The following is a 23,319-nucleotide window of genomic DNA, read 5'->3' as shown; positions in this document are numbered from 1 at the left end:
CATATACCTACCTAGGCAGGTGATTATATACACATACCGCCCCTAACAGCAGATTAATATCTAGAATACTATTTAATCACTTACATGCAGACGGTCATGTTATCTTGGAAATTCTGTCTTCTCGTTCTACACACTAGGTACGATCCTCGTTGCTGGCTACATCTTACCACATGTAGTAGGTAGGCGCGCAGCTTGTTGGACTAATTGGTCAAGTTCCCAACACATCGTATTTGTATTTGGTTGCGGCGTCATTTGACCCAATTATAAGAGAGCTGCCAGTATAATGCACAGTCATCCTTCTTTAGCTGCATATACTTAGTAGCGTCCCTTGAACTCTAGATTAATTCTGAGATATGATTTCGTGCGAAGTCCTATGTATCTGATTCGAGAGGAGTCTTATACTGCTCAGATTCTCAGGGGATTATAACACCAATAGCAGGGCCAACTATTGGATCAACTGATCGATTCATGCTGACACCGGACACACCGGACAATATCTCTGCAGCTCTGAGGGTTTCTATAGCACTATTAGCAGGATCAATCATTGGTCTGAACGATTGATTGTTCTCAGGGGCTACTACCGGACAGTATATATGCAGCCATCAACATTGAAAGCTTCAAAGCTACCTACTGATGTTGCTGACGCTAGAACTGTGACCATGTGTCTACAGCCCCGGAGGGATTTAAATGAACAAGTCATATAGCTGCATCAACATAACAACCATTAAACAACGATGAAGAGGCATGAGTTGCACATTCGAATAATGCTTTGGTCATGAAATCTGCGTCTAAAAGTTAGGAAACCAGTAAATCATCCATCAGTAGGCGTGACTCGTGCCATCAGCTTGTGAACCAGGGCTGAGTACATATAGGAATGCATGCATTGATTCCACTTCTAGATTGATTTCTTACCACTTTTGACCAGGGTGAATAGAACCGAGATTATTTGACGGCAAGCGCGCCTTGTATTACATGGTTCTTGCATTATAAGGCCTGAGTGTGTTTGATTAATGATAGTAAGAAGGATAGCCTGAAATGGTACCCACGGCAGGGGTCCGTTTTTATTGTCAGTTGCTAATGCAAAGGTATCACCCCTTTGAAATAAAAAGGGAGTATTCCCAGTTGATCAAGCTCCTGTTCCTGGTTCATCTCTACAGCATGTCATCCTAAATACCGATATCCTGCTCTATGTAGATACATTATATATGTTGCCACTTCTTATCATCGCACTCCCTATTCCTTCGTCCCAATATAACACCATTGCAAGAAAATGGCCTCTGAACCCATTGCTATCATTGGAGCGGGCTGCCGCTTCCCAGGTGATGTCGACTCACCGTCAAAGCTATGGGAGTTACTGAAGCAACCTAGAGACCTGCTCTCTGAGATTCCCCGGGAACGATACAACGTTGAGGCTTTTTACCACCCAGATGGGAAACATCACAATGCCACCAATGTTAGGCACTCCTACTTCCTAAGCGAGAATCCTCACGCCTGGGACGCCAACTTCTTTTCCATCAAGCCTCAAGAAGCAGAATGTATGGACCCCCAGCACAGGCTAACGCTGGAAGTTGTCTATGAGGCTCTGTGCAATGCTGGTCTTCGAATGGAAGATCTCCAGGGCTCATCGACCGCGGCATATGTTGGCTTGATGTCTTCTGATTACACTGATATCATGCAGCATGATCTCAAGATGACCCCGCAACATTTTGGTGTAGGCGTCGCGAACAGTCTGGCCTCAAATCGTATCTCTTACTTCTTCGACTGGCATGGTCCGAGCGTATGTATTACCGAAGAAAAGTTTTGTATCGCTATAATGGACGATTCAAATTTGCTAAAATAAATATCTCGCAGGTCACTCTTGACACGGCTTGCAGCGGTAGTCTGGTGGCGGTTCATCATGCTGCTCGAGCTCTGAGAAATGGAGACTGCTCTGTCGCCGTTGCAGCGGGATCAAATCTTCTCTTGGGACCTAGTATGTAATCCATCTTATTCCCAAGCCATTCGCGATTACTAAAGATATACAACAGAGCTCTACATTGCCGAAAGTAAGCTGAGCATGCTTTCACCTAGCGGCCGCTCACGTATGTGGGACGCAGCTGCTGATGGCTATGGCCGTGGTGAAGGGATTGGTGCAGTGATCCTCAAGACGCTCGATCAAGCTATGAAAGATGGGGACAAGATTGACTGCATCATCCGGGAAACCGGAGTCAACCAGGATGGCCGAACTCTGGGGATTACAATGCCCAGCAACCTTGCACAGGAAGCCCTTATTAGAGAGACGTATCGTCGAGCTGGTCTCGATCCTTCCAACCCAACTAATAGATGCCAATATTTTGAGGCACACGGTACGATATGTCGTCCATTACTTTGATGAGTAATGCTCTGACAAGCCTATAGGAACTGGAACACCAGCAGGTGATCCTCAGGAATCTCAGGCTATAAGCCGAGCTTTTTTTGGTGATCGCTCTCGCGGTGAATACGAAGAACCTCTTTACGTGGGTAGTATCAAGACTATCATTGGCCATACAGAAGGCACAGCAGGTGTCGCAGGCCTTCTGAAAGCCTCCCTAGCCGTACAACATGGGATGATTCCCCCGAATATGCTTTTTGAGAATATAAGCCCGAGAGTGGCGCCTTACTATGATGATCTAAAGATCGTTACCGGCGAATGCCTCCCATGGCCATCTCTCCCAAAAGGCGTTCCCCGTCGAGCAAGTGTTAACTCATTTGGTATTTATAATTTTCTCTTGATCATCCTATCATCTTCTGAAAATAGACTGACGATATATCACAGGATACGGAGGAACCAACTGTCACGTAATTGTTGAACAGTTCGTGAATTTGCAGAACAATCCCTCAGCAGATCACCTTCTCAGTTCCTGCGTGCCACTGACAATCTCGGCCAACTCTGAAATTTCGTTGTGCGATTCAATAGAAAGACTTCTGATCTATCTGCGCCAGCATCCACAAATTTCGATTAGAGATGTTAGCTGGACTTTGTATGAGAAACGCTCCGTGCTGCCGTTCCGCGTGGCAGTTCCTGCCCGTGACACGACAGAAGCATGCACAAATCTGGAGTGGAAGCTTGACGAACTCAAGGCCAATGGAAATGGGAAGACTGTGACAAAAACGGTATTAACCAAAAGGAAACCTCGTGTGCTAGGTATCTTTACTGGTCAAGGTAACTTTTCTGAAACATGTCGCGTTCCCTAAAAGGACAACACTCTAATGGAAGTACAGGAGCTCAGTGGGCAGGCATGGGGAAGATGTTGTTGCAGCATTCCGAGTATGCCCGAGAAACTATTGATGAACTTGACGATGCGCTTAGGAGTCTATCAGCTGAAGATAGACCCTCGTGGACGCTCCTTGAAGAACTGCAGAAAGACAAAGATGCCTCGCGTGTCTATGAGGCGGAGTTCTCTCAGCCATTGTGTGCGGCTGTCCAAATACTACTAGTGAAGCTGCTGAGAATTGCTGGGGTTAACTTCACCACTGTTGTTGGTCACAGCTCCGGAGAGATCGGATGTGCTTTTGCTTCAGGAAGGTTGACTGCATCTCAAGCGATCAAAGCTGCGTACTTTCGTGGGCGCGTCCTCGAGGAAGCTGCAAGCCCTTCAGGTGCGTCCGGTGGCATGCTGGCCGTTGGAACTAGCCTGAAAGAAGCTCGTGGTTTATGTCTTTCAGAGAAGTTCACAGGTCGCATTGGTGTGGCAGCGAGCAATGGCCCTGATAGTGTCACTCTTTCTGGTGATTTAGACGCTATTGAGGAAGCAAAAGCAGTTTTCGATGGTGAACATAAGTTTGCCAGAATGTTGCGAGTCGATAAAGCATACCACTCACACCACATGAAGTCATGTGCAAGAACTTACATAAGAAGTTTGAAGCCTTTTTTCCGGGTTCCTGGTGGCCGCAGTCAATGCAAATGGATATCTTCTGTTCACCCGCCACACCAAATGACTTCACATGACGCAAATCCCGAGTACTGGAAGGACAACTTGGTATCCCCCGTTTTATTCTCTGAAGCAGTTGAAGCAGCTCTCGACTCCGAACCAGAGTTGTTTGACGTAATCATTGAGGTTGGACCTCACCCAGCCCTCAAGGGCCCTTGTCTTAGTACCGTTCAAAGTGCTATTGGCAAAGAACTCCCATATATTGGATGTATGGAGAGAAATGGGGATGACTGGAATGCATTAAGTTCCGCGCTTGGGTTCCTATGGGAGCGGTTCGGCGCGAAAGCTGCCAACCTACCGTTACTTGACAGTGTGATATTTGGTGATGGAAGTGCGCCAGCGCCTAATATGGTAACTGACCTACCAATTTACCCTTGGGACCATCGCCGGCTATTTTACAGAGAGAGTAGGTTGTTGCATAACTACCTCTTTGCCAATGACAAGGTCCAGCACCCTTTTCTTGGAACTCTGGATCCCAACACCACCGCAGAATCATGGAAATGGCATAACGTTCTACTTCCACGAGAAATGAGTTGGTTAGATGGCCATCGAATTCAAGGGCTAACGGTTCTTCCCGGAGCCTTTTACGTGGTCATGGCTATGGAGGCTGCGCTATTGATGCTCCCAGGAAAGAGGCAGGTCGCGTTAATAGAGGTTAGGAGATTACAACTCGGAAAAGCTATAACTTTTGATGGCGAGGACGATGCTGCCGAGGTGACATTTAAGATGGACGTTTTATCTCCAGTGCCTGATGATAAAGGAGTTTTTGAATTGGTCTTCCAATGTGATTCATGTCTATCCAAGGAGCGCACTCTGTCTTGGTCGGCCAAGGGTAAGCTACTTGTCATGCTGGGTTCCGAGTCTACTTTAGAGCTTGCTCCTCCAGCCAAAGAGCCCCCTCATTTGGTAGAGACTTCTCCAGATTTATTCTACAAGGCTCAACTGGACTTGGGCTTCGGATACACCGGCCACTTTCGAGGGCTAACCTCCATTCGAAGAGCCACCGGTCATGCCCGTGGGACATTGAGGGTAGCTCCTCCATTCGACGAGAGCACATCACGAAAATGGATCATCCACCCTGCGACGCTCGACCTTGCTCTACAGGCTCCATATGTTGCATACCACGCTCCAAAGGATGGCAGAGTACAGTCCGTCTATGTTCCAGTCATTATTGAGCGCATTGCATTGAACCCCTTTATTGCTCGGTCTATAACAGATGGTAGCATCGACTTTTCAGCTGATAACCTCGACGGAAAATCGGCAGATGTCTGCCTGTCCGTCAACGGTAACACCGTCGTTCAAATCGAAGGATTGAAATCTCGTTCATTCTCTGATAGATCTGAAGCAGAAGATAGAGCGATGTTCTCTAAATGGGTATGGGAACAGTGGCCTCCCAAACCCATTGCTAGAGATGACTCTTTCTCAGAAGAGGACAAGAGCGCCGCCACAGCAGCAGAGAGAATGGTCTACTACTACACCAAAACTCTTATGTCGAATCTGTCCCATGATGACAAACAGGAAGCACTTACTGTCCATCAGCATATGTTTAACTGGGCAGAACATCTCTTCACTATGGTTGCGTTGGGGGAGCATCCATTCTACCAAGCAGCCTGGGAAAGGGATACATCCGAAGATATCGAGCAACTGATAGCACAGTAAGTACCTTTGCTCCTCAACAGTAATCATCAACGTTAAGTCAGATTTTGATAGGTATCCTACGTCTGCCGAACTTCAAATCGTCAAGCGAATTGGCGAGAACTTATCTGCAGCCATTTTTGATGACGCCGACATGCACGAAATTTTGACGCGAGATGACCTTTTGGCAAGCTTGCTGGATTCGAAACTCTACTCGGCGGGTTACAAACATTTGGCGGATATGGTTTCTTCTTTAACACATCGCTATCCTGACATTGATGTGCTCGAAATCGGTGAGTCTGGCATCTGCATTTGGACTAATATTCTTCTACTAAAATTCCAATAAAAAGGAGCTGGTACCGGGATGGCCACACGGCATGTTTTACAGAATCTAGCATCAGTTTACAAGGGCTACACATTCACCGATATCAACCCGGAGATTGTCAAACAAGCCGAAGAGGACTTTTCCAAAACAACCAGTCGAATGACATTTCGTACCCTCGATATCAGCTCTAGTCCCGAGTATCAAGGCTTTAAACCGCATACGTATGGTCTAGTGATTGCGGCAAATGTTTTCCATGCTACCAAAGATATTTCCGAAGTTCTCACCAACGTACGGAGTCTATTGAAACCCGGTGGTTATCTGTTAATGGTCAATATTACTAATACCAAACAAAGTCGGCTTGACTTTATCTTTGGAGCTTTGCCTGGTTGGTGGGACTCTATTGACGAGGAACGAGGGCTGTCTCCTATCGTTTCATGGTCCTCTTGGGATTCCCTCTTGCGTGACCATGATTTTTCCGGAATAGAGTACCATTCTCCACTAGCTGACGGCGATTTGCGAGCTTCCGATCTCATGGTATCTCGATACATGAGTGACAAGATGAATATACTTGAACAAGCCTTGTCTCCAGCTTTCCGAGAGCTGGGCGCATGGTTGTCGGATACACCCATCACAGTTATAGGAGGTGCTACCCAAGCATCAGCTCAAGTCCTGGAAGATATCCGACACTCTTTGCCAAAACGTTCAACTTGCTCATACCAAATAATTAAGGGTATTCCCAGAGAGAACAAAAGGTCATACGTCATCTTGTCGGAACTAGACAGCCCGCTGTTTGCTTCTCTGGATGATGAAAGTCTTAATAGTTTGAAGGACTTATTTTCGTCTGCTCGGACTATTCTATGGGTAACAACCGGCGCTTATGCGGAAAATCCATATCAAGCCATGGTTGTTGGCTTCACGCGGACCTTGAGGCAGGAGTATCCCGAGGTCTGCATGCAGATACTAGACTTCCAAGACATTTCTGAAGTCTCTGGAGTGGAAATAGCAACCAGTCTTTTGCAATTGGAAATTGCCCCTGACATGAGGCCTGACGATCTGGTATGGACGACTGAACCAGAGATTCGCCTGCAAGGAGGTAGTAAGCATCTTCCTCGAATAAAAGCAGACATTCCGCGGAACCTTCGTTATAACTCCCGCAATCGTCGAATTATAGAACAGACATCTCTTGACACCAATATTGTCAGTGTTGTTCCAGGCGATGAGAGTGGTCAATATCACTTCCAGGTGTCAGGTAGCACCAGAAACTTCTCAGATAGTTGGACTCGGTCTGACTGGATCCTACTAGAAGTCCAGCACTCCTTATTACAGGCTGTTTCTGTTGGCCATTCGGGCTTCCTGTACCTTGTACACGGAAAGGTCCTGGGTACGCAAACAAATGTTTTTGCTCTGAGTGAATTTCACTCTTCAATCGTCAAAGTATCTGCCCGGTGGACTTTATTATGTTCTCCCGAGGGACCAGTGGAATATCTGGCTGCTCTAGCGGCGAATTTATTGGCATCACGTATTGTGTCCAATGTACCATCGGGGAAAACTGTTGTCGTCAACGAACCCTTTGAATTTCTCATCGGACCACTTGTCAGACATTCTGCTGAGAGGAATGTGAATTTAAGGCTTACCACGACTGACAAAATGCGAGTTAACGAGAAGAGTACTGCCCACTGGGTTTTGTTTCACCCTCATCTAACACAGAGCATGATTAAACGTACCTTGGACACCAACATTCACTCGTTTTGGAACTTATCAACCGAACAGGGTCTCAACAGCTTCGGTATTAAGTTGGCTGAATCCCTTCCCGTGGATTGCTTCAAGCGCACTCGTGCCGATTTGCTGCGTCCACTCAGCAGCTTCTCTGGCGACCAGACGGCATGTCAAGAGGTTTTTGAAACTGTAGCAGGCGGTGTTACAACCAAGGATATCGGCCCTTGCCATTCTATCAGTGTGTCAAGCATCACGGAAGTCCCAAATCAACTTGAGGATTGTACTTTGCTAGATTGGACGGCAGTTGCTTCACTACCCACGCTAGTTCAACCGATTGATTCAATTGATTTATTTGCGGATCAGAAGACATACGTCCTTTTTGGCCTCACTGGTGACCTCGGCCGCGGATTATGCCGCTGGATGGTACGGCACGGTGCTCGGTATATTGTTCTGGCAAGTCGAAATCCAAAAATTGACCCAGCCTGGCTGGACATGATGAAAGACGAAGGAGCCACTGTACAGGCGCACTCCATGTAAGCTCTATTCTTTCTTGCTGGTTCTGGCTGTTGACTAACATCTGCTGCAACTACACCAGTGACGTGAGTGATCGCAGTTCTTTGCGAACAGCGCTAGATAAAATTCAAGCAAGCTTGCCTCTCATTGCAGGAATTGCTCATGCACCCATGGTATTACAGGATGCTCTTTTTGAGAACATGGACTACGAATCTATGGAAGTAGTCCTCGACGCCAAGGTAAACGGCGCCATTCATCTGAATGAATACTTCGATTCTGAGCGTCCTCTTGACTTTTTTATCTGCTTTTCTTCATTGGCGACTATTGCTGGGAATAGTGGGCAGAGTAATTACACTGCAGCGAACAACTTCTTGTCTACATTAACCGCACAGCGAAGACGTAGAGGGCTCGCCGGTTCATGCATCGCCCTTAGTGCCGTTTACGGAGTTGGATATGTTGCCAAAGCCGCGCGAGAATCGGGCTATGAACTCAACCCATATACGTTTGTCCCCATAGGTGAGCAGGATGTTGATGAGCTATTTGCCGAGGCGGTTGTCGCAGGTAAACCTCACCAAGATGGAGAGCCAGTGGAAATTATTACGGGAATCCCATATTTGGAATACAAGAACCGGGAACACATCACTCATTTTGACGACCCGCGAGTCTCTTTCTGGAGATTACCCAATGAAGAAAGCCGGTCTGACCATTCTTCATCTCATGGCTCTCTGTCGGTACGCGAGAAATTGTTAGTTGCGACGGATGCGAATTCTGCATTTGATATACTGAAAGGCATGCACACGTTTTCCATGATTCTTCAGTACGACTTCTGACCTTCCTACAGATGCCTTAGTCGGCAAATTGAGGTCGACTTTGAGGCTCGCGAGTAACGAGCCTGTGGATGAAGAGGGACCTCTAATTGACCAGGGAGTCGACTCTTTGGTCGCTGTCACTTTGCGTACATGGTTAGTAAAAGACCCTATATAGTCGGGTCACTCGGTGCTAATGTAACAAAAAGGTTTTCCAAAGAATTGACTGCAGACGTTCCTGTTCTCCGGATCATCGGCGGTGCTTCGATTTCTGAGCTTGCCCAAAGCGTACTGAAAACGCTAGACCCAGCGATGTTGCCACTGGTATCAGAAAAAACAGCAGACGAAGATGGTACTCAGTCTTCAAGAGAATCAAGTCAGAGCGATGATGTCTCATCCAACGGACCCGCGCTGACTCCTGAAACGTCATCAGAAAGCGACAGTCTTGACGTTAAAGACATGGATGACTACGTTACCTTTCAGACTTCGACTACAGCAGACACTCTCTGCACGGAGACTACTCCATTGACTGGAAATATTCTCTCCTCGAGTCAGAATCAAGTACATGAAGCGAGGATGTCCTACAACCAGGCTCGGTTTTGGGCCATGAGACCCCTTGTTCCGGATGAGAGTTTCTTCACAGTCGCTATTGGCCTTTGGATCGCGGGTAACCTGAGAGTAGAGAATCTGCGGGCCGCTGTGGCAGCCATCACTCAAAGACACGAAATATTCCGTACTCGCTTCTGCAATAGCGAAGACGGCGTCTCGTTGCAGATTATCTCGCCTACATCGTGTTTACAGTTGGAGGAGGTTCAATGTTCAGACAAGGCGGCTGCCTCGGAAAGGTTCAAAGATATATGTCGCCGTCGGTTTGACCCAGCATCGGGGGACACCGCATGCTTTGTTCTTTTCAGCTGGGGGGCGGAAGAGCATTTTCTCGCAATTGCTTATCACCACATCATCTTAGATGGAGCTAGCTTCGATCTGCTTTTCCATGAGTTGAATGCAATGCACCAAGGCATGAAGAACCTGCCAGAGCCATTCCAGTATGTGGAATTCTCGGAACGGCAGCGAGCCGAAATGGAGGAGGGCAAGATGGCAGAAGACGTGGTATATTGGAAAACCGAGTACCAGACGCTCCCTCCACCACTTTCCCTTTTGCCCATAGCCCATTCTTCGTCCAGAAAGGAGCCTTTATTATATGATCAACATGAAGCAACTATACAGCTACCCCCGATGTTGGCGACGCGCATCAAGGATCAAAGCCGAAAACACAAAGCAAATCCTGTCCACTTTTATATGGCAGCGCTTAATGTTTTGCTAGCTCGATTTACGGCAGCCGAAGATGTATGCATTGGTATGGCACATGATGGACGTAACAGCGAAAGTGACGCCAAGACCATGGGCCTGTTTCTGAACTTACTACCCATACGACTTTCTTTTTCGCGAGAGCAGAGCTTCGGAGAGATGGTTACGCAATGCAAGATGAAGATTCGCACGGCAGTTGCTCATAACAGACTGCCGTTTGATGCGCTTGTGCAGATGCTCAACGTCCCTCGCAGCTCCTTCCACACGCCTCTGTTCCAGGCTTTTCTAGATTACAGAAAGGGACGGGCTGATCTCAGAAGAGATCCGGCAATGATTAAGCCAGGAATGCTCCACGTCGCGGGAATCGAGACGTCTCGCAGCAGAACGGCATACGACCTATCTTTGGAAGTGAATGATGAGCCACTAGAAACGACTATTAGGATGAAAACTCAAAGGTCGTCATACCCCCCAGAGGCGGCTTCGTTACTTCTCAACAGCTTCGTGAATCTCTTGTCGACATTTTCACGGAATCCAGCTCTATCGATGGGAGGTGTAAGAATGTTTTCAAAGACTGATATAGATAAGGCTGTGAAAGTTGGACAAGGTAAGATTCTCTATCATGTCATAATCACTCCACGAGTCTGACTAGGTAAAAAACAGGAGAAATCCGGGAAACTTCATCTCCATCATTAATGCACACTATTCGTTCATACTGTCAAAATACACCCGACAATGTAGCCTTGGAGGGCTCTGAGAGTTGTTTATCGTACGCCGAGATGGCTTCGCGCATTGACGGGATATCGAGCACGCTTCTCAGCCTCGGCATTGAAAAGAGCAACAACGTTGTGATTCTCCAGCAACCTACTCCCGACTGGATTTGCTCAATGCTCGCTATCCTGAACATCGGAGCTGTTTGCATTCCAGTAGATCCTTCGTGGCCTCCTGCCCGTCAGGAATCAGTCATACGTTCTTCTGATGCTCGGGTTGTCCTTACAAAGGATTGCGACCAGTCAAACAATGACTATGATGTTATGAAAATTGACCTCCGTTCTATCTTTACAAGTACCGAGCCCTATTTACAACAGCCCGCCACAATGGATTATTCCGCGCCCGCCATTGTTCTTTATAGCTCAGGCACTACCGGCGCCCCGAAAGGCATCGTCCTTACCCACGGGGGTATCATGGACCGCGTCGAAGCCATGTCAAAACTTGATCTAGTAAAGCCACGAGTCCTGCAACAAAGCGCCATAACTTTTGACCATGCATTGACTCAGGTTTTCCTTGGTTTGCATTTTGGAGGCTCTGTCTATGTCGTACCCCGCGAAATGCGCCGAGATGCCAAAGCCATCAGTCGTCTTATCGTTGACAAGGATATCGAGTACACCAAAGCGACTCCATCAGAGTACAATAGTTGGCTGTGGGTTGGATCGGACACTCTTCGAGAAGCACAAAATTGGAAGGTTGCAGGAATCGGGGGTGAAGTCATTCCACGATCGCTCCTTGACGCATTGAAATCATTGAACCTTGACCAGCTTCGCGTTTTCAGTGATTATGGTCCAGCCGAAGCAACTCTATCTAGTTATCGAGTTGAGCTACAATACAAGTCTAATTCGGACCAACGAGTACCATTGGGCCGTCATCTACCCAATGTTTCCACTTATATCGTTGACCAAAATCGGCAACCTGTGCCTCTGGGTTGGCCAGGTGAAATCCTCATAGGAGGTCCCGGTATAAGCTCAGGATACTTTAAACAGTCCGAGATGACCGTTCAGAAATTCCTTCCTGACCAATTCGCTACTCCCATACACGCCGAACACGGCTGGAAAACGGTGTTTTTCTCTGGCGATAGAGGCCGAATGCGTGAAGATGGGTCATTGCTCTTTGATGGTAGAATTTCTTCGGAAAGCACGCAGGTCAAACTGCGTGGATTCAGGGTTGAGTTGTCAGATGTTGAACAATCGATATTAGACAGCGCAAATGGGCTGGTTACCTCGGCCGCCGTTACGCTTCGAGGCAAGGAAATTGATCAGAAATTTCTTGCTGGTCACTTGGTTTTCACTCCAGGATTGTCCGCTGAGAGACGAGAGGCGCTTTTACGGCGACTACCACACCAACTTTCGGTACCTTCATACATGCGCCCAGCTATGCTGTTTGCGCTTGAAGAGATGCCCATGACAAGCCATGGCAAAGTCGATCGTGATGCAATCTCTAAAATCACACTTCCAGAATCATCATCTGTCGAGACATCCTATTTAGCTGGACAAATGGAGGCCATTTGGGCACTTTGGTGCCGCGTCTTACCGAGAGAGGCAACCTTGTCTATCAAGCCGGAAAAAGAAACCGATTTTATTTCCGCTGGCGGCAACTCTCTTCTTCTTGTCAAATTGCAGGTAATCATACATCAAGAAATGCGATTGGATATACCGCTTGCACAGCTTCTGGAGGAAACGACGTTGGAGGGTATGGCCAACACGTGCGAGACAGCCACTGCACTCTCAGTAGAGCCGATTGACTGGGAGAGTGAGATCATTCTCGACACTGAGCCAGTTGAAATTCTCGATCGAATCGAGAAAACATTAAACCATAAAGAAGGTATTCATGTGCTCGTCACCGGTGCCTCTGGATTCCTTAGTCGTCATGTCCTGAAACAGCTTGGCGACATGCAAAACATATCCCGGATTTCCTGTCTCGCAGTCCGCCAGAAATCATTCAATCTCTTGGTCTCCAAATCGCTTCCCAAAGTTAGTCTCTACCAGGGTGACCTGACAAGCCCGTCCCTGGGTCTATCAGCCGTGGATTTCCAAGCTCTGAGTCAAGATGCAGATGTCATCTTACACTGTGGAAGTGATAGATCATTCTGGAACCCTTACCGCTTGCTTAGGTCGGCTAACGTGCTTTCGACTAAAGAGCTCGTACGTCTAACGGCGCCGAGGAAGACGCCAATTATATTTATTTCTTCTGGGGCTGTTGACGATATTCAGTCGGTTGCATATCTCTCTCGTCCAAACGTTACTGGGTATCTTGCTAGCAAGTACATCAATGAGACACTGCTCAAGCAGGCTCAGGAAACATTGGGCACTCCCGTGACAATTATTCGCATGCTTGATGGAGCTACTACCGGAAGAAACGACGACGCAGCGCCGGGTACCGTCAGCATCTCAGAAGTGACCGAAGCCATTTGTCAAATAGGATTAAAGTTAAGCAAACGATTCCAACATGCGGATCTATCCGCCGGATCCTCAATATCATTTGCCCGAGTCACAGATGTGTCGAGTCTAGTCTGCAATGAAATACAACGACTGGCCACATACCATTCAGCGGAGAACGAAGGAGATGGTCGAGAGGTGCGCTATCATCATTATTCTGATTCGGCGTGTCTGGATGGGGAAGGATGGAGCACGCTCTTCGGACTTGATGATAGCAACCCACTACTTTATCAGGAATGGCAGAACTTGCCTGTCATTCCAGCAACTGCTTGGTTCGGCGAAGCAAAGTTGAATGGGTTCAAGTATTTGATTTCGTCACAGATTATCAAGGTCGACGATATGGTTTCTCGAAGATAATGGCACAATGTTTGCGGGAACACATGTTATATATGTGGAAGACTGTTCGCATTGATATACCTTTAGGAAATTACCTAGGTGACTATACGAACCATATTTTCCCTGCCAGGTGGTCTTCCTTTTTCAGCTGCCGCCGCTTTTGTGAGGGCACTCACAGTCCGGCTCACTGAGCCGCTCATGTCTAGGGAACAACCGTGACCCGAAATCGGAATGGGAACATCCAGTGGCCCGAACGGGAACGTGCATCCAGCGATCAGGAACGACGTCTAGTGATCCGCAAATGGATATATGGACTTTTTTATCGATTCTGAATTGTCAAAGGTAGCGTTTCGTTCAAGAACAGGTGAAGAATTCGGAAACGATCAACTTGAAAAATTATACGCCATCGAGAAAATTCTGATTCGCAAGGTTATGCTAGTTCTTACTCGTGCCACTGGGAGCTTTGGTCCTTGGATGACCGTACCCTGAACCTTTTCTCGGGTGTAAGCTATCAGAAAGAAATTCCCTACGATTCTTTACCCGTAACTTTACCCTCACCAAGAAGCGTCATATCGTGATGAAACTAGTGTGAAAACATCAAGTTCAGATACAGCATGTATTTATACTAGATGGCTAGATGCACTGTTTGGAATTATGAATTGGTCGATGGAGGACAACAATATACTTGCTGACCAGCAATGGAAAGAATACTGACACGCACAATGCTAGAAAGTACACGCTTGCCATATCTTTATTTGCCTATCCAAGATACACTAATTACAGGGCTGTTTCTAAGCACAATCTTCTTAGGCATTCATCTTGCAGTCAAACGTCGCACTTCGTTAAAATTCACCGCGGACGATGGTATGCTTTCTAGACTGTTCTCTTCCAGTGCTATTTGCGTCTTTTAATGCTGACAAAGTCACAGTCTGTCTGCTCATCTCTTGGGTGAGAATTACACACCGCCAACGTCTGGTTGAAACTAAGTCGAGCCCCAACTCTCGGGTTAAGTGAACCGGCCAAATCTTTATGAGATCTTGATGATAAGCAGATCAAGCAATGTCAGCGATGTCATCTAGGGTCTACCATTGTTCCAAGGATCCCGATTGTTTTAAGTTTCTTCACGGCGACCAGGTAACTCATCGATCATTCTACCATACCCGTATCCGTAGTTCGCTACCCGGCATATGAGAAATAGGTATGACATCCCAAAATACCTCATGGCAACATGAGTGTACCTCCGTGCATCTGTGTATATTGGGATACGTAATCGTAATATGTAGTGTCCTCGGATCCATAGGCGACTACCAGGGCGATTACCGATGGCTCGGGCAGTCATCCCAGATTCCGAGTGCTTCAATTGAGAACCGGCTGGACCAACCACAGCGCGCAACCGGCACTGTTCCCTTCTGGCCCCCGCGTCCTAGCGCGTTACGAGTCTAACTTTTCCTGCCTTGGAGAGTGAGTGACAGGGGATAATCTCGGACCTGCCGAATCAGGGTAATAGCGTATGGGGTTTGTAATCTAGATTTTCTGCCCGAGGCTTCGTTATTCGCCATACATAACAGGCATGCCCCATTATAATAGCGCCCAAATCTTGTAGACCTCACCTGCAAATTATATTACTTGGAGCTCAATAAGAAAAAATAGCGATTGATCCGCTGTATTGACTACTACTGTTGACGGTAAAAGCAATGATGGCGACGGACAACACCGCAGTATTATCGAAATTCAATGGCTTATGTGCCGAGCATGGGCTGTTGGACCGTCGTGACGGCATGGAAGAAAGCGATCGAGCAGACGGCATCACGGATGCTACTACCCTGCTGTAAGTTATGCTATACAAGAATGCTAAAACTCTCATATTAATCTATAAAGACGGTTTCTCAAAGCAAACCGGATGGATGTGTCAGCTGCACTGAAACAATTTCGGGAAGCAACTAAATTCCATTGTACGAAAAATGTTACTCAACTGTATGATTTAATCAATGTTGATGATTTCGAAGACACCCGAAAACTGGTGAGCTGTCCACAAACGTGTTCAAGCTTCGACTGAAATCTTAGATCATAGTATCCGCACTGGACAGGCCGTCGGGATAGTCGAGGATTACCCATCTTTATGATAGATGTAGCCCATCTCGATCAAGAGGCAATTTCCCATTGGCGAGAAACAACAGAAATATCAAGCCACGATTCTTGCGCCGATATCAATAATACAAGGCCCGATATGGCTCAAAGAGCCTGCGTACTTCACGATTATATTACACGATTCGTCTTTCCACTATGCTCAGCAATGCACGACCGGCCACAGTCCCCTGAACCTGTCTCCAGATCAGTATATTTAATAGATGCATCATCTCTCGGTTTTAAGCAAGCGTGGGATCTTCGAGACTTTGCAAGGGAAATTACCTGGATCTTGTCCACATGCTATCCAGAAACAATTGATCGTATTCATGTCAGTTATAGCAAGAGCACAAAAGGGTGATCGTAACTGACAGTCTTATAGGTTTGCAATGCTCCAACATATTTCTCGCAGATGTGGAACATCCTGAAGAAGTTCGTGGACCCTGTGACTGCGGAGAAGATCGTAGTGTTGAAGTCGGTGGACGTCTATCCCGTCCTGAACCAATCCATTCACCATGATGATATCCCCACCCAATTCGGAGGCGGCTTTGATTTCAGTAATGGTATGCTTCCAAACTTGTGTCCTGCTATTCAGTATACATTAAACTGGTCGGATCCGTCTTCAACAACGTTGCCTCCAGGTCCGATCAAGTGGAAAGAAAATGGAGATGATAGGATTGCGATAGCTACTGGGACGGTCGATGGAGTCCAAAGGGCGATTAAAGTTGCCTCGCTAGTTGGTTGCGATGAAAAGTGCCCAGAGGCATTGTTCTCTTGAGCAGTGGTTGCCTGAAAGTCACTATTCTTCAATGAGTCGATAATTACAATTGTTATGATCATACATTATCGGTAATAGTTCGGAATATGAGGGGGGAAAATAAATATCTAGTCACAAGGTACATCTAGATAAAGAATAGGAAACAGAGTCCAAAATCTAAATCGACTAACGACAGGTACCTACGTACATTTAAATGATCTTGGAAATATTTCCAGCCCAGTTTCTCCTTTATTCACTGCTGGAGTTATATGTATCTGTCCTTTGAGATTCCGGCTCTTGCTGCATCTGCATCCGCTTCATGGTTTCAGCAGCTTCTGAGGCGTACTTGCATTTCATCCGTACTTGTCTGCCGTAACGATACATGATAAACGGGAAGGGCATGCAAGCAAGGGTCAGGAAACCCGGCACTGAGGATGCCCAATGGATTCCAATATTATGGTACATCTGGTTAGTGAATAACGGGAACACGGCACCAACGATGGAGCGGAATATAGCTGCTGCTGCAAGAACTGAAGCTGCGTATATGGTGTATGAATCTATAAGGTAATTGAGCACCGGCAGGATGACGAGAACACATCCAAAACCAAATGGCGTTGACAGGATGATGCTAACAGCCCAGTGAACATGGGGATAATTTGTCCAAGCAAAAGCAAACATCCCAAATGGAAGAGCAATGGCACCGACTATAGCTGGTGGTAAGCGTGATTCTGGGGTTGCCGATTGGGTCGAAACTAGTTTCATATAACGTGCATAGTTGTCGTAGACGGCGTAGACCAATCCCAGAAGAAGACCAACAGCGATTCCCATGAATGCAAGCCCTCCAATGCCCTCGCTCCAACCACGGTACTCGTTATAGACGATGGGCATGGCACTCATGAAGATATAGACCGTCCCGTAGATGATAGCTATATATAGCGAACCGACAAACACGATAGGCTCTCGAAAGAGAAATACCCATGGGCGTATCAAAGCTTTCTTGAAAATTTTCGATGGCTGCTTCTTACCCTGCTTTATTTCCAGAACGCTGATGTACACCTTGCCATCAATGCGGGACAGGTGAGCAGATCTCTTAATTAGCAGAACAGGGCCATATGTCTCAGGGATGAATATCGCCCCGAGAATGCCTATCACTCCCACGAGGATACAACACAATCCTTGTACCCACCGCCATCCACTGTTTTCAGAAACGAAGCCACCTACAACGGGACCAAGTACTGGACCAAGAAAGGGCGCGACGCAATAAAGCGTTAGTGCAAGACCTCTCTGAGCGGGAGGGAAGAGATCCGCGATTGTACCGCCCGAGTTGACAAGGGGGGATCCCCCAAAAGTACCGGCAAAGAAGCGTAACACGAGGAGAGTAGTAATATTGTAGCTGCCAGCGGAGCCGCCGATGAAAGCTACCATGGCGATGTGGGAGATGATCCAGAGAATTCGACGCCCATAGAGTTCGGATCTTGAGGCAGCCATAATTATTAGTATACCACGATGACTGCCTTTTGACATTCAAACTCACTACACACAGAAACTGCTCGTTAGATTTTCATATCCACAACAGCGGAAGAAAAGTGCTTGAACTGATGCTTACCAGAGGACCCCATACCGCTGGGCCAATTGCAAATCCGAGCACGAATATCGAAACACCAACTATGAATACCTCAGTACTAACATTGAAGTCATCAATAACTTCTCCCGATGACTCAGAATATGCCGACGATGCGAAGGTAACTGCGAAAACGGACCAGGTCACAATAGAAGTAATGAACCACTTTCTCAATGAAGACCAGTTCATTGGGTTTCCCGGGTCATCCTTCTGGAACTCAACCACAAAAGGATCTTCTATCGTGCCCTGGCCGTTATATACGTGGGCTCTCTCCGAATCACTGACATTGGTGACGGTTTCGTCATTCTTGGATTGGAACATGCTTGTGGTCAAACACTTGAGTTTCGAAACAATAGGCGAAATTTCGTTTGTTGTGATGAAACTTGCATAGAGAAAATTGATACCAAACCGGCCAAGGCCTTTCTGAACTATTTTATACTGGATGTCCTGTCTATGGCATTTGATGGCCGGCCATGAGGCGGTTGTGCTTGTTAACTCAAAAGCCCTAATTGGGGCGGCAAGAAAAATGATTGGTTGTTGGAAGCCCCGGCGGAACGGCATATGATTCGCCAAAGCGGAAAGCCCAACAGCCATAAGATTTGACCAACCATATCGCTTTCCGCAGTGCGGCTATTTCGGTCCGAGAACAACAACATCCGAACTGAGCTACGAAGCTGAACTGAACAGGTTTCAGTGTATGGTGTCTTTGTCAACTGAAGCAAATCACACACGAATCAGTTAGCCTGGTGAGATGGGGAGTCCTCAGGGTAACGAAGATCATGAAGAACGGTCTTCTCTGCCACGTCGACCACGGTTGAGGATTGCTAATGCCTGTCAAGCTTGTCGGTTGAGAAAGGTAAAGTGCGATGGTGTACGCCCTGGTGATTATCAATGGCCACTAACTTGTTACTTGCATTTCGCTGATTAATATTCTGTATAGATTGCTCAAGATGTTTGGAAAAAAGAAAGCAATGTGTCTATATCGATGACCCATTTGCAGTCAGGCAACAAACGAAACGAAAATCAACAACAAGACGCGAACAGCCAATTCGTAGTCATGCTGTTAGCCCGACCTCGGCTTCTGTTGTGAACCTCCAGTCCATCGAGGTATCAACGATAGCTGGGCCGTCATATAGAATAGATGACCCAGAAAGGAATCGTGAGCCGACCCTGGATCAGGAGCGCGCCTACTACACTCCGCACGCGCAGTTTTCTGGCGAAGTCGAAGCCGCGGTTGACGATAGAGCAGGGCTCGCTCCGTCAGGAACTTCAAATTTTGTTCCTTTTGTTGATGCACCATTATTTGGTGATTTAGTTTTGCATTCTCCAGGTAGTGATGTTGATTTGGCAAAGAAATTGCCTCCTCGTGCGTATGCTGATCGACTTGTTGGAGTATACTGGCAACATGTCCATCCAATCGAACCAGTCCTGGACAGAGACCAATTCTTGCTCGATTATGATGGAATTTATAACACACCGCTCGGATTGGCTCACGAAGGCCGTACCCTCCGGCTCAGCATACTCAATCTTGTCTTCGCACTGGCAGTACAGAGGCAAGAACTGACCCCTTTACAACAGCGGAATGAAGAAGGGAATGGATACTTTCAGCGAGCATGGTCGCTTCTTCCTCCGGATACTGCCTTCTGGAAACCTGGGTCTCTCGAGTTGGTACAATGCTTAATGCTTATGAATCGGTATCTTCACTGTACCACGAACCGACAGAAAACATGGATGACAGCGGGGTTTGCAATGCGGATTGCCCAGAGTTTGCAGTGCTATCTCGCTTATGACCTACCCTCAGGTGAATCCAGCAACGAAGAACGGTTGAAGCGACAAATCTGGACTAGTTGTGTTGGACTAGACCGGTGGGATGGTAATCCTGGATTCATTGTACATGCATTGCTGACTATGGCTTAGATGTGTGTCTTGGTCTCTCGGTACAATATCCACCTTGTTTCCTGTCCTCCCTTCACACAGCGCAGAAGGATCCTGTTCCATATCTTCAACTGGCAATCAACAACTGGATAAGAGCCATGTTGAGCTTCTGCACCTGGAACTTTATGAGATTGGCAATCAAATTCAATTGGCACAGACACAAAGTCGGAATATCTTTGCAGCCAAGTTGGGACTACCACGTCCATACCAACAAGAAGAATACCACGCAGTGGCAGTGCAGTTGGATGCTTGTCTAGACAAATGGGAGAATAGAATCCCAAGCAAATGGAAACTGCAAGAACTCTCCCGGGTCGTTGACAGAGAGACTCGGACACATGGATACCTATTACATGTTCGGTAAGGAATTTTCGCCCTCTGCTTCTAATCATTTAGAAGATTCGCTGGAGAATATATTCCAGACTTTGACCGTTTGTATTATGTTGTGATGCTCACGAGTGAACTAGACTCCTTCTTCACCGAATGTTCCTTTTCAGACCCATGCTGGCACGTGTCTACTCTACGAGATCTCACCTGATAGGAGATCAGGCTGCATATAACCGCCACAGCCTCAGTGATCGCATTATCAAGGACTGTGCCATGGTTTGTGTGGAGTCGGCGCAAAAACTCACAAAATTGATCATAGATACGCTGGAGCCACACGAACCAATGGGCCTCTTGCCATGGTGGTATCGAATTTATTACTTACATATCGCCGGGACCAACTTTTTGGCATCAATGTTCAGTCCAGATCTGTTCACCCAGTCAGTTTCGCAATCTTGGGGTGAGCTTATGTCGGCCCTTCGCGCACACGAACATTTAAGTACATATGTTCAACAGTGCATCCGGACATTTGAAATGTTATCAACGAGGATCACTCAAACACGAAATCTCAATATGGATAACAGCAATGTATTAATGGAAAATCAGGGTTGGGACTATTTCAGCAATGACATCTTCCAGGATTTGGGTCTGAACTTTGACAATTTTCTGTTCGGTGGCGGAGTAATGATTGACGGTTAGCCAGTGAGTTGTAGCTTTGTCATATAAGCAGTACATCATTCAGAAGAGCTGATCGTTTATCCGGGATACTGTTATTCACAAAAGCAAGTGGGGATTGCCTCACTAATACTTCGTGAAGCTTCTATTACAATTTGAGAATTTTGCCTTCATTATTGTTAGTTACGAAATCATTCAAACCCAAACCCCCCGAATTTCAAAAGTGGCAATGTCTACTGCGATGATGGCGTCTTTCATTACACCATATTCGAATTGCACTTCCAATGCTCTTCCAGTTTCTTGCAAATTATTTCAAGACTGTAGCTTGCGAGCATTGAATCCAGTCAGACTGTCCAGTGGCGCCAATTCGCCAGACTCGGTATGTGGAGAGAAACCCCAAAATGAAGACAGAGACATGGATGCTACTGGAAGTATGCTGCCGCGTGACCGCACTCGATACTCGACACCTACATAGATAATAACTGATTGTCCGCTCATGTGAACATAATCATCACCTTGACTGTTTTCATCGTATCAATATGAGATGGTATAGCTCTCATTTATTTTTGGTTATGGTTTTGACGGCTATCAAAAGGTCGAAGACCAGATTCAGAAAGCATGTTTTGATTCCAATCCAGTATATCAAACCATGTCTTAATATTATTCCCATGTTTACCCACTTGCAGCGGCCTTTAAATTCGACAAATCAAGAGGATGTCTTTATCTACTACCGGCTCTTGGTGGTGTTCCCATCTGGGGTTTGATATGGAGGGTGAACAGTCCAACTACTGCTTCCAAATTGTAATACTCAACATATATTTGGTTTCTAGCTCCGGGAGCGAGGTTCGGCCAATGTATGTTTTTGTGCGCAGCTCAAGTGTCGCATTTTAACCTTACAGATTATTCGCTTTCTCGGCTCCTCTTCCGAGTCTGTAATTGAATTAAATCACCAAAATCCTGCCAGCAGTTAATATAAGTTATTCTTGACCAGCTGTATATCTGTCCTCTCTTCCATTATTTCTTAAAACCTGCTTAAATATGTTAGCTAGCGTTTTTGTTTCACCAAGTGGCAAGGTCGGTGAACTGTCATTAGAATAAATTCTTTTCGTGGCCGGCAAGTTACAATTAGGGCTATCGCTGGCTTTTCGAGTCTATCAAGTCCTCGTAAAGATTAATAGTGGCACCGAGTGCCTATTCAATCTCAGAAACCCAGTCCACGATTGCGAAGTTGGGCATCTCAGGTCACCTAGATGCCAGGCTTTACCTAGGTAGTGCCCCTCAAGTATACATATGTTTAATCCATGTCACTTCTAGCTTCCATGACTACCATACCGTTAGTTGTGTTGACATCTCGGGGTTCACACCGAATTAGGGAATTTATGCAGGGAATATACTTACTTGAAGTGCGAGATTCTCATGATTTGCACGCAAATGGCCATCAGCGGACGTGGTGCCTCAGTTGATCCGACTCTTTTCTACTAATAGTCATTGTTTCCGAGCTGTAGGATTACTATGATTGCGAATACCATGCTCTACAATATGTTCAAAGTAACACTAGCTATAATAAATGTGAAGTCATTTCCGATATACCTTGGCACCATGCCAGCTGATGCAGATCCCTCAGGGCGTAAAAAAGGTACAGAGATCCTTCTCCGCAAAAAAATTGCCGACATCCGTTCTTGCTAGGCTGTTTTGTATATCTACTAAAGTGATAACCCCGTTCCTGCCTTTTAAATAGAGGAGCGTTACACTCGGAGACGGAAATTTTCAAGAGCATCCTGCAAGACTGATGAAGAAACAGGTTTTAGGGGACGGACAATCTGCGGATAATTACCGGCGCTGCTAGGTATATGAAACGAACCGAGCCGATTAGATCAGTTGCAAATTATTGGCTGAAGAAGACCAGTAGGTTGGTAGTGTTAAAAAGTGCCGGAATATTAATATAAACCATATGGCGATCATGTAAGCTCATCGGAATCTTGATGTTGGTGATGATGAATATCAAGAAATTACGTTGTATGATCTACGCAATCATGGTGATCATCCTTTCACCGACAAACAAACAACGAGATACCACTTAACACTTAAAAA

General features: G+C 46.5%; 4 protein-coding genes across 4 annotated transcripts; 3 read left to right on the top strand and 1 right to left on the bottom strand.

Annotated features, from left to right (window-relative positions):
- Positions 1-1,270: 1,270 nt before the first annotated feature.
- Positions 1,271-13,892, top strand: TSTA_106730 (polyketide synthase, putative; the record flags this gene model as incomplete). Its single annotated transcript, XM_002486656.1, has 12 exons — positions 1,271-1,777; positions 1,852-1,972; positions 2,028-2,345; positions 2,398-2,730; positions 2,795-3,181; positions 3,241-5,605; positions 5,661-5,878; positions 5,936-8,159; positions 8,222-8,928; positions 8,981-9,101; positions 9,155-10,857; positions 10,914-13,892. 12 exons carry the CDS (start codon positions 1,271-1,273, stop codon positions 13,814-13,816), a joined length of 11,907 nt encoding a protein of 3,968 aa, XP_002486701.1. The 3' UTR covers positions 13,817-13,892.
- A 1,531-nt stretch (positions 13,893-15,423) lies between these two features.
- TSTA_106720 (CRAL/TRIO domain protein) lies at positions 15,424-16,845 on the top strand. Its single transcript, XM_002486655.1, has 4 exons — positions 15,424-15,623; positions 15,674-15,815; positions 15,867-16,250; positions 16,302-16,845. The coding sequence occupies exons 1-4, from the start codon at positions 15,490-15,492 to the stop codon at positions 16,695-16,697; spliced, it is 1,056 nt and encodes a 351-aa protein (XP_002486700.1). The 5' UTR covers positions 15,424-15,489; the 3' UTR covers positions 16,698-16,845.
- Positions 16,846-16,925: 80 nt separating this feature from the next.
- TSTA_106710 (MFS multidrug transporter, putative) lies at positions 16,926-18,618 on the bottom strand (the record flags this gene model as incomplete). Its single annotated transcript, XM_002486654.1, has 2 exons — positions 16,926-18,150; positions 18,248-18,618. 2 exons carry the CDS (start codon positions 18,616-18,618, stop codon positions 16,926-16,928), a joined length of 1,596 nt encoding a protein of 531 aa, XP_002486699.1.
- Positions 18,619-19,048: 430 nt separating this feature from the next.
- On the top strand, positions 19,049-21,703 carry TSTA_106700 (fungal specific transcription factor, putative; the record flags this gene model as incomplete). The annotated part of the gene is made up of 5 exons (XM_002486653.1): positions 19,049-19,178; positions 19,238-20,162; positions 20,215-20,589; positions 20,697-21,247; positions 21,573-21,703. 5 exons carry the CDS (start codon positions 19,049-19,051, stop codon positions 21,701-21,703), a joined length of 2,112 nt encoding a protein of 703 aa, XP_002486698.1.
- Between the last annotated feature and the right edge of the window lie 1,616 nt (positions 21,704-23,319).

Source organism: Talaromyces stipitatus, genomic scaffold, assembly GCF_000003125.1.
Source record: "Talaromyces stipitatus ATCC 10500 scf_1105507295511 genomic scaffold, whole genome shotgun sequence".
Classification (NCBI taxonomy): Eukaryota; Fungi; Ascomycota; class Eurotiomycetes; order Eurotiales; family Trichocomaceae; genus Talaromyces; species Talaromyces stipitatus.
This window is presented reverse-complemented; position numbering and strand designations above follow the sequence as displayed.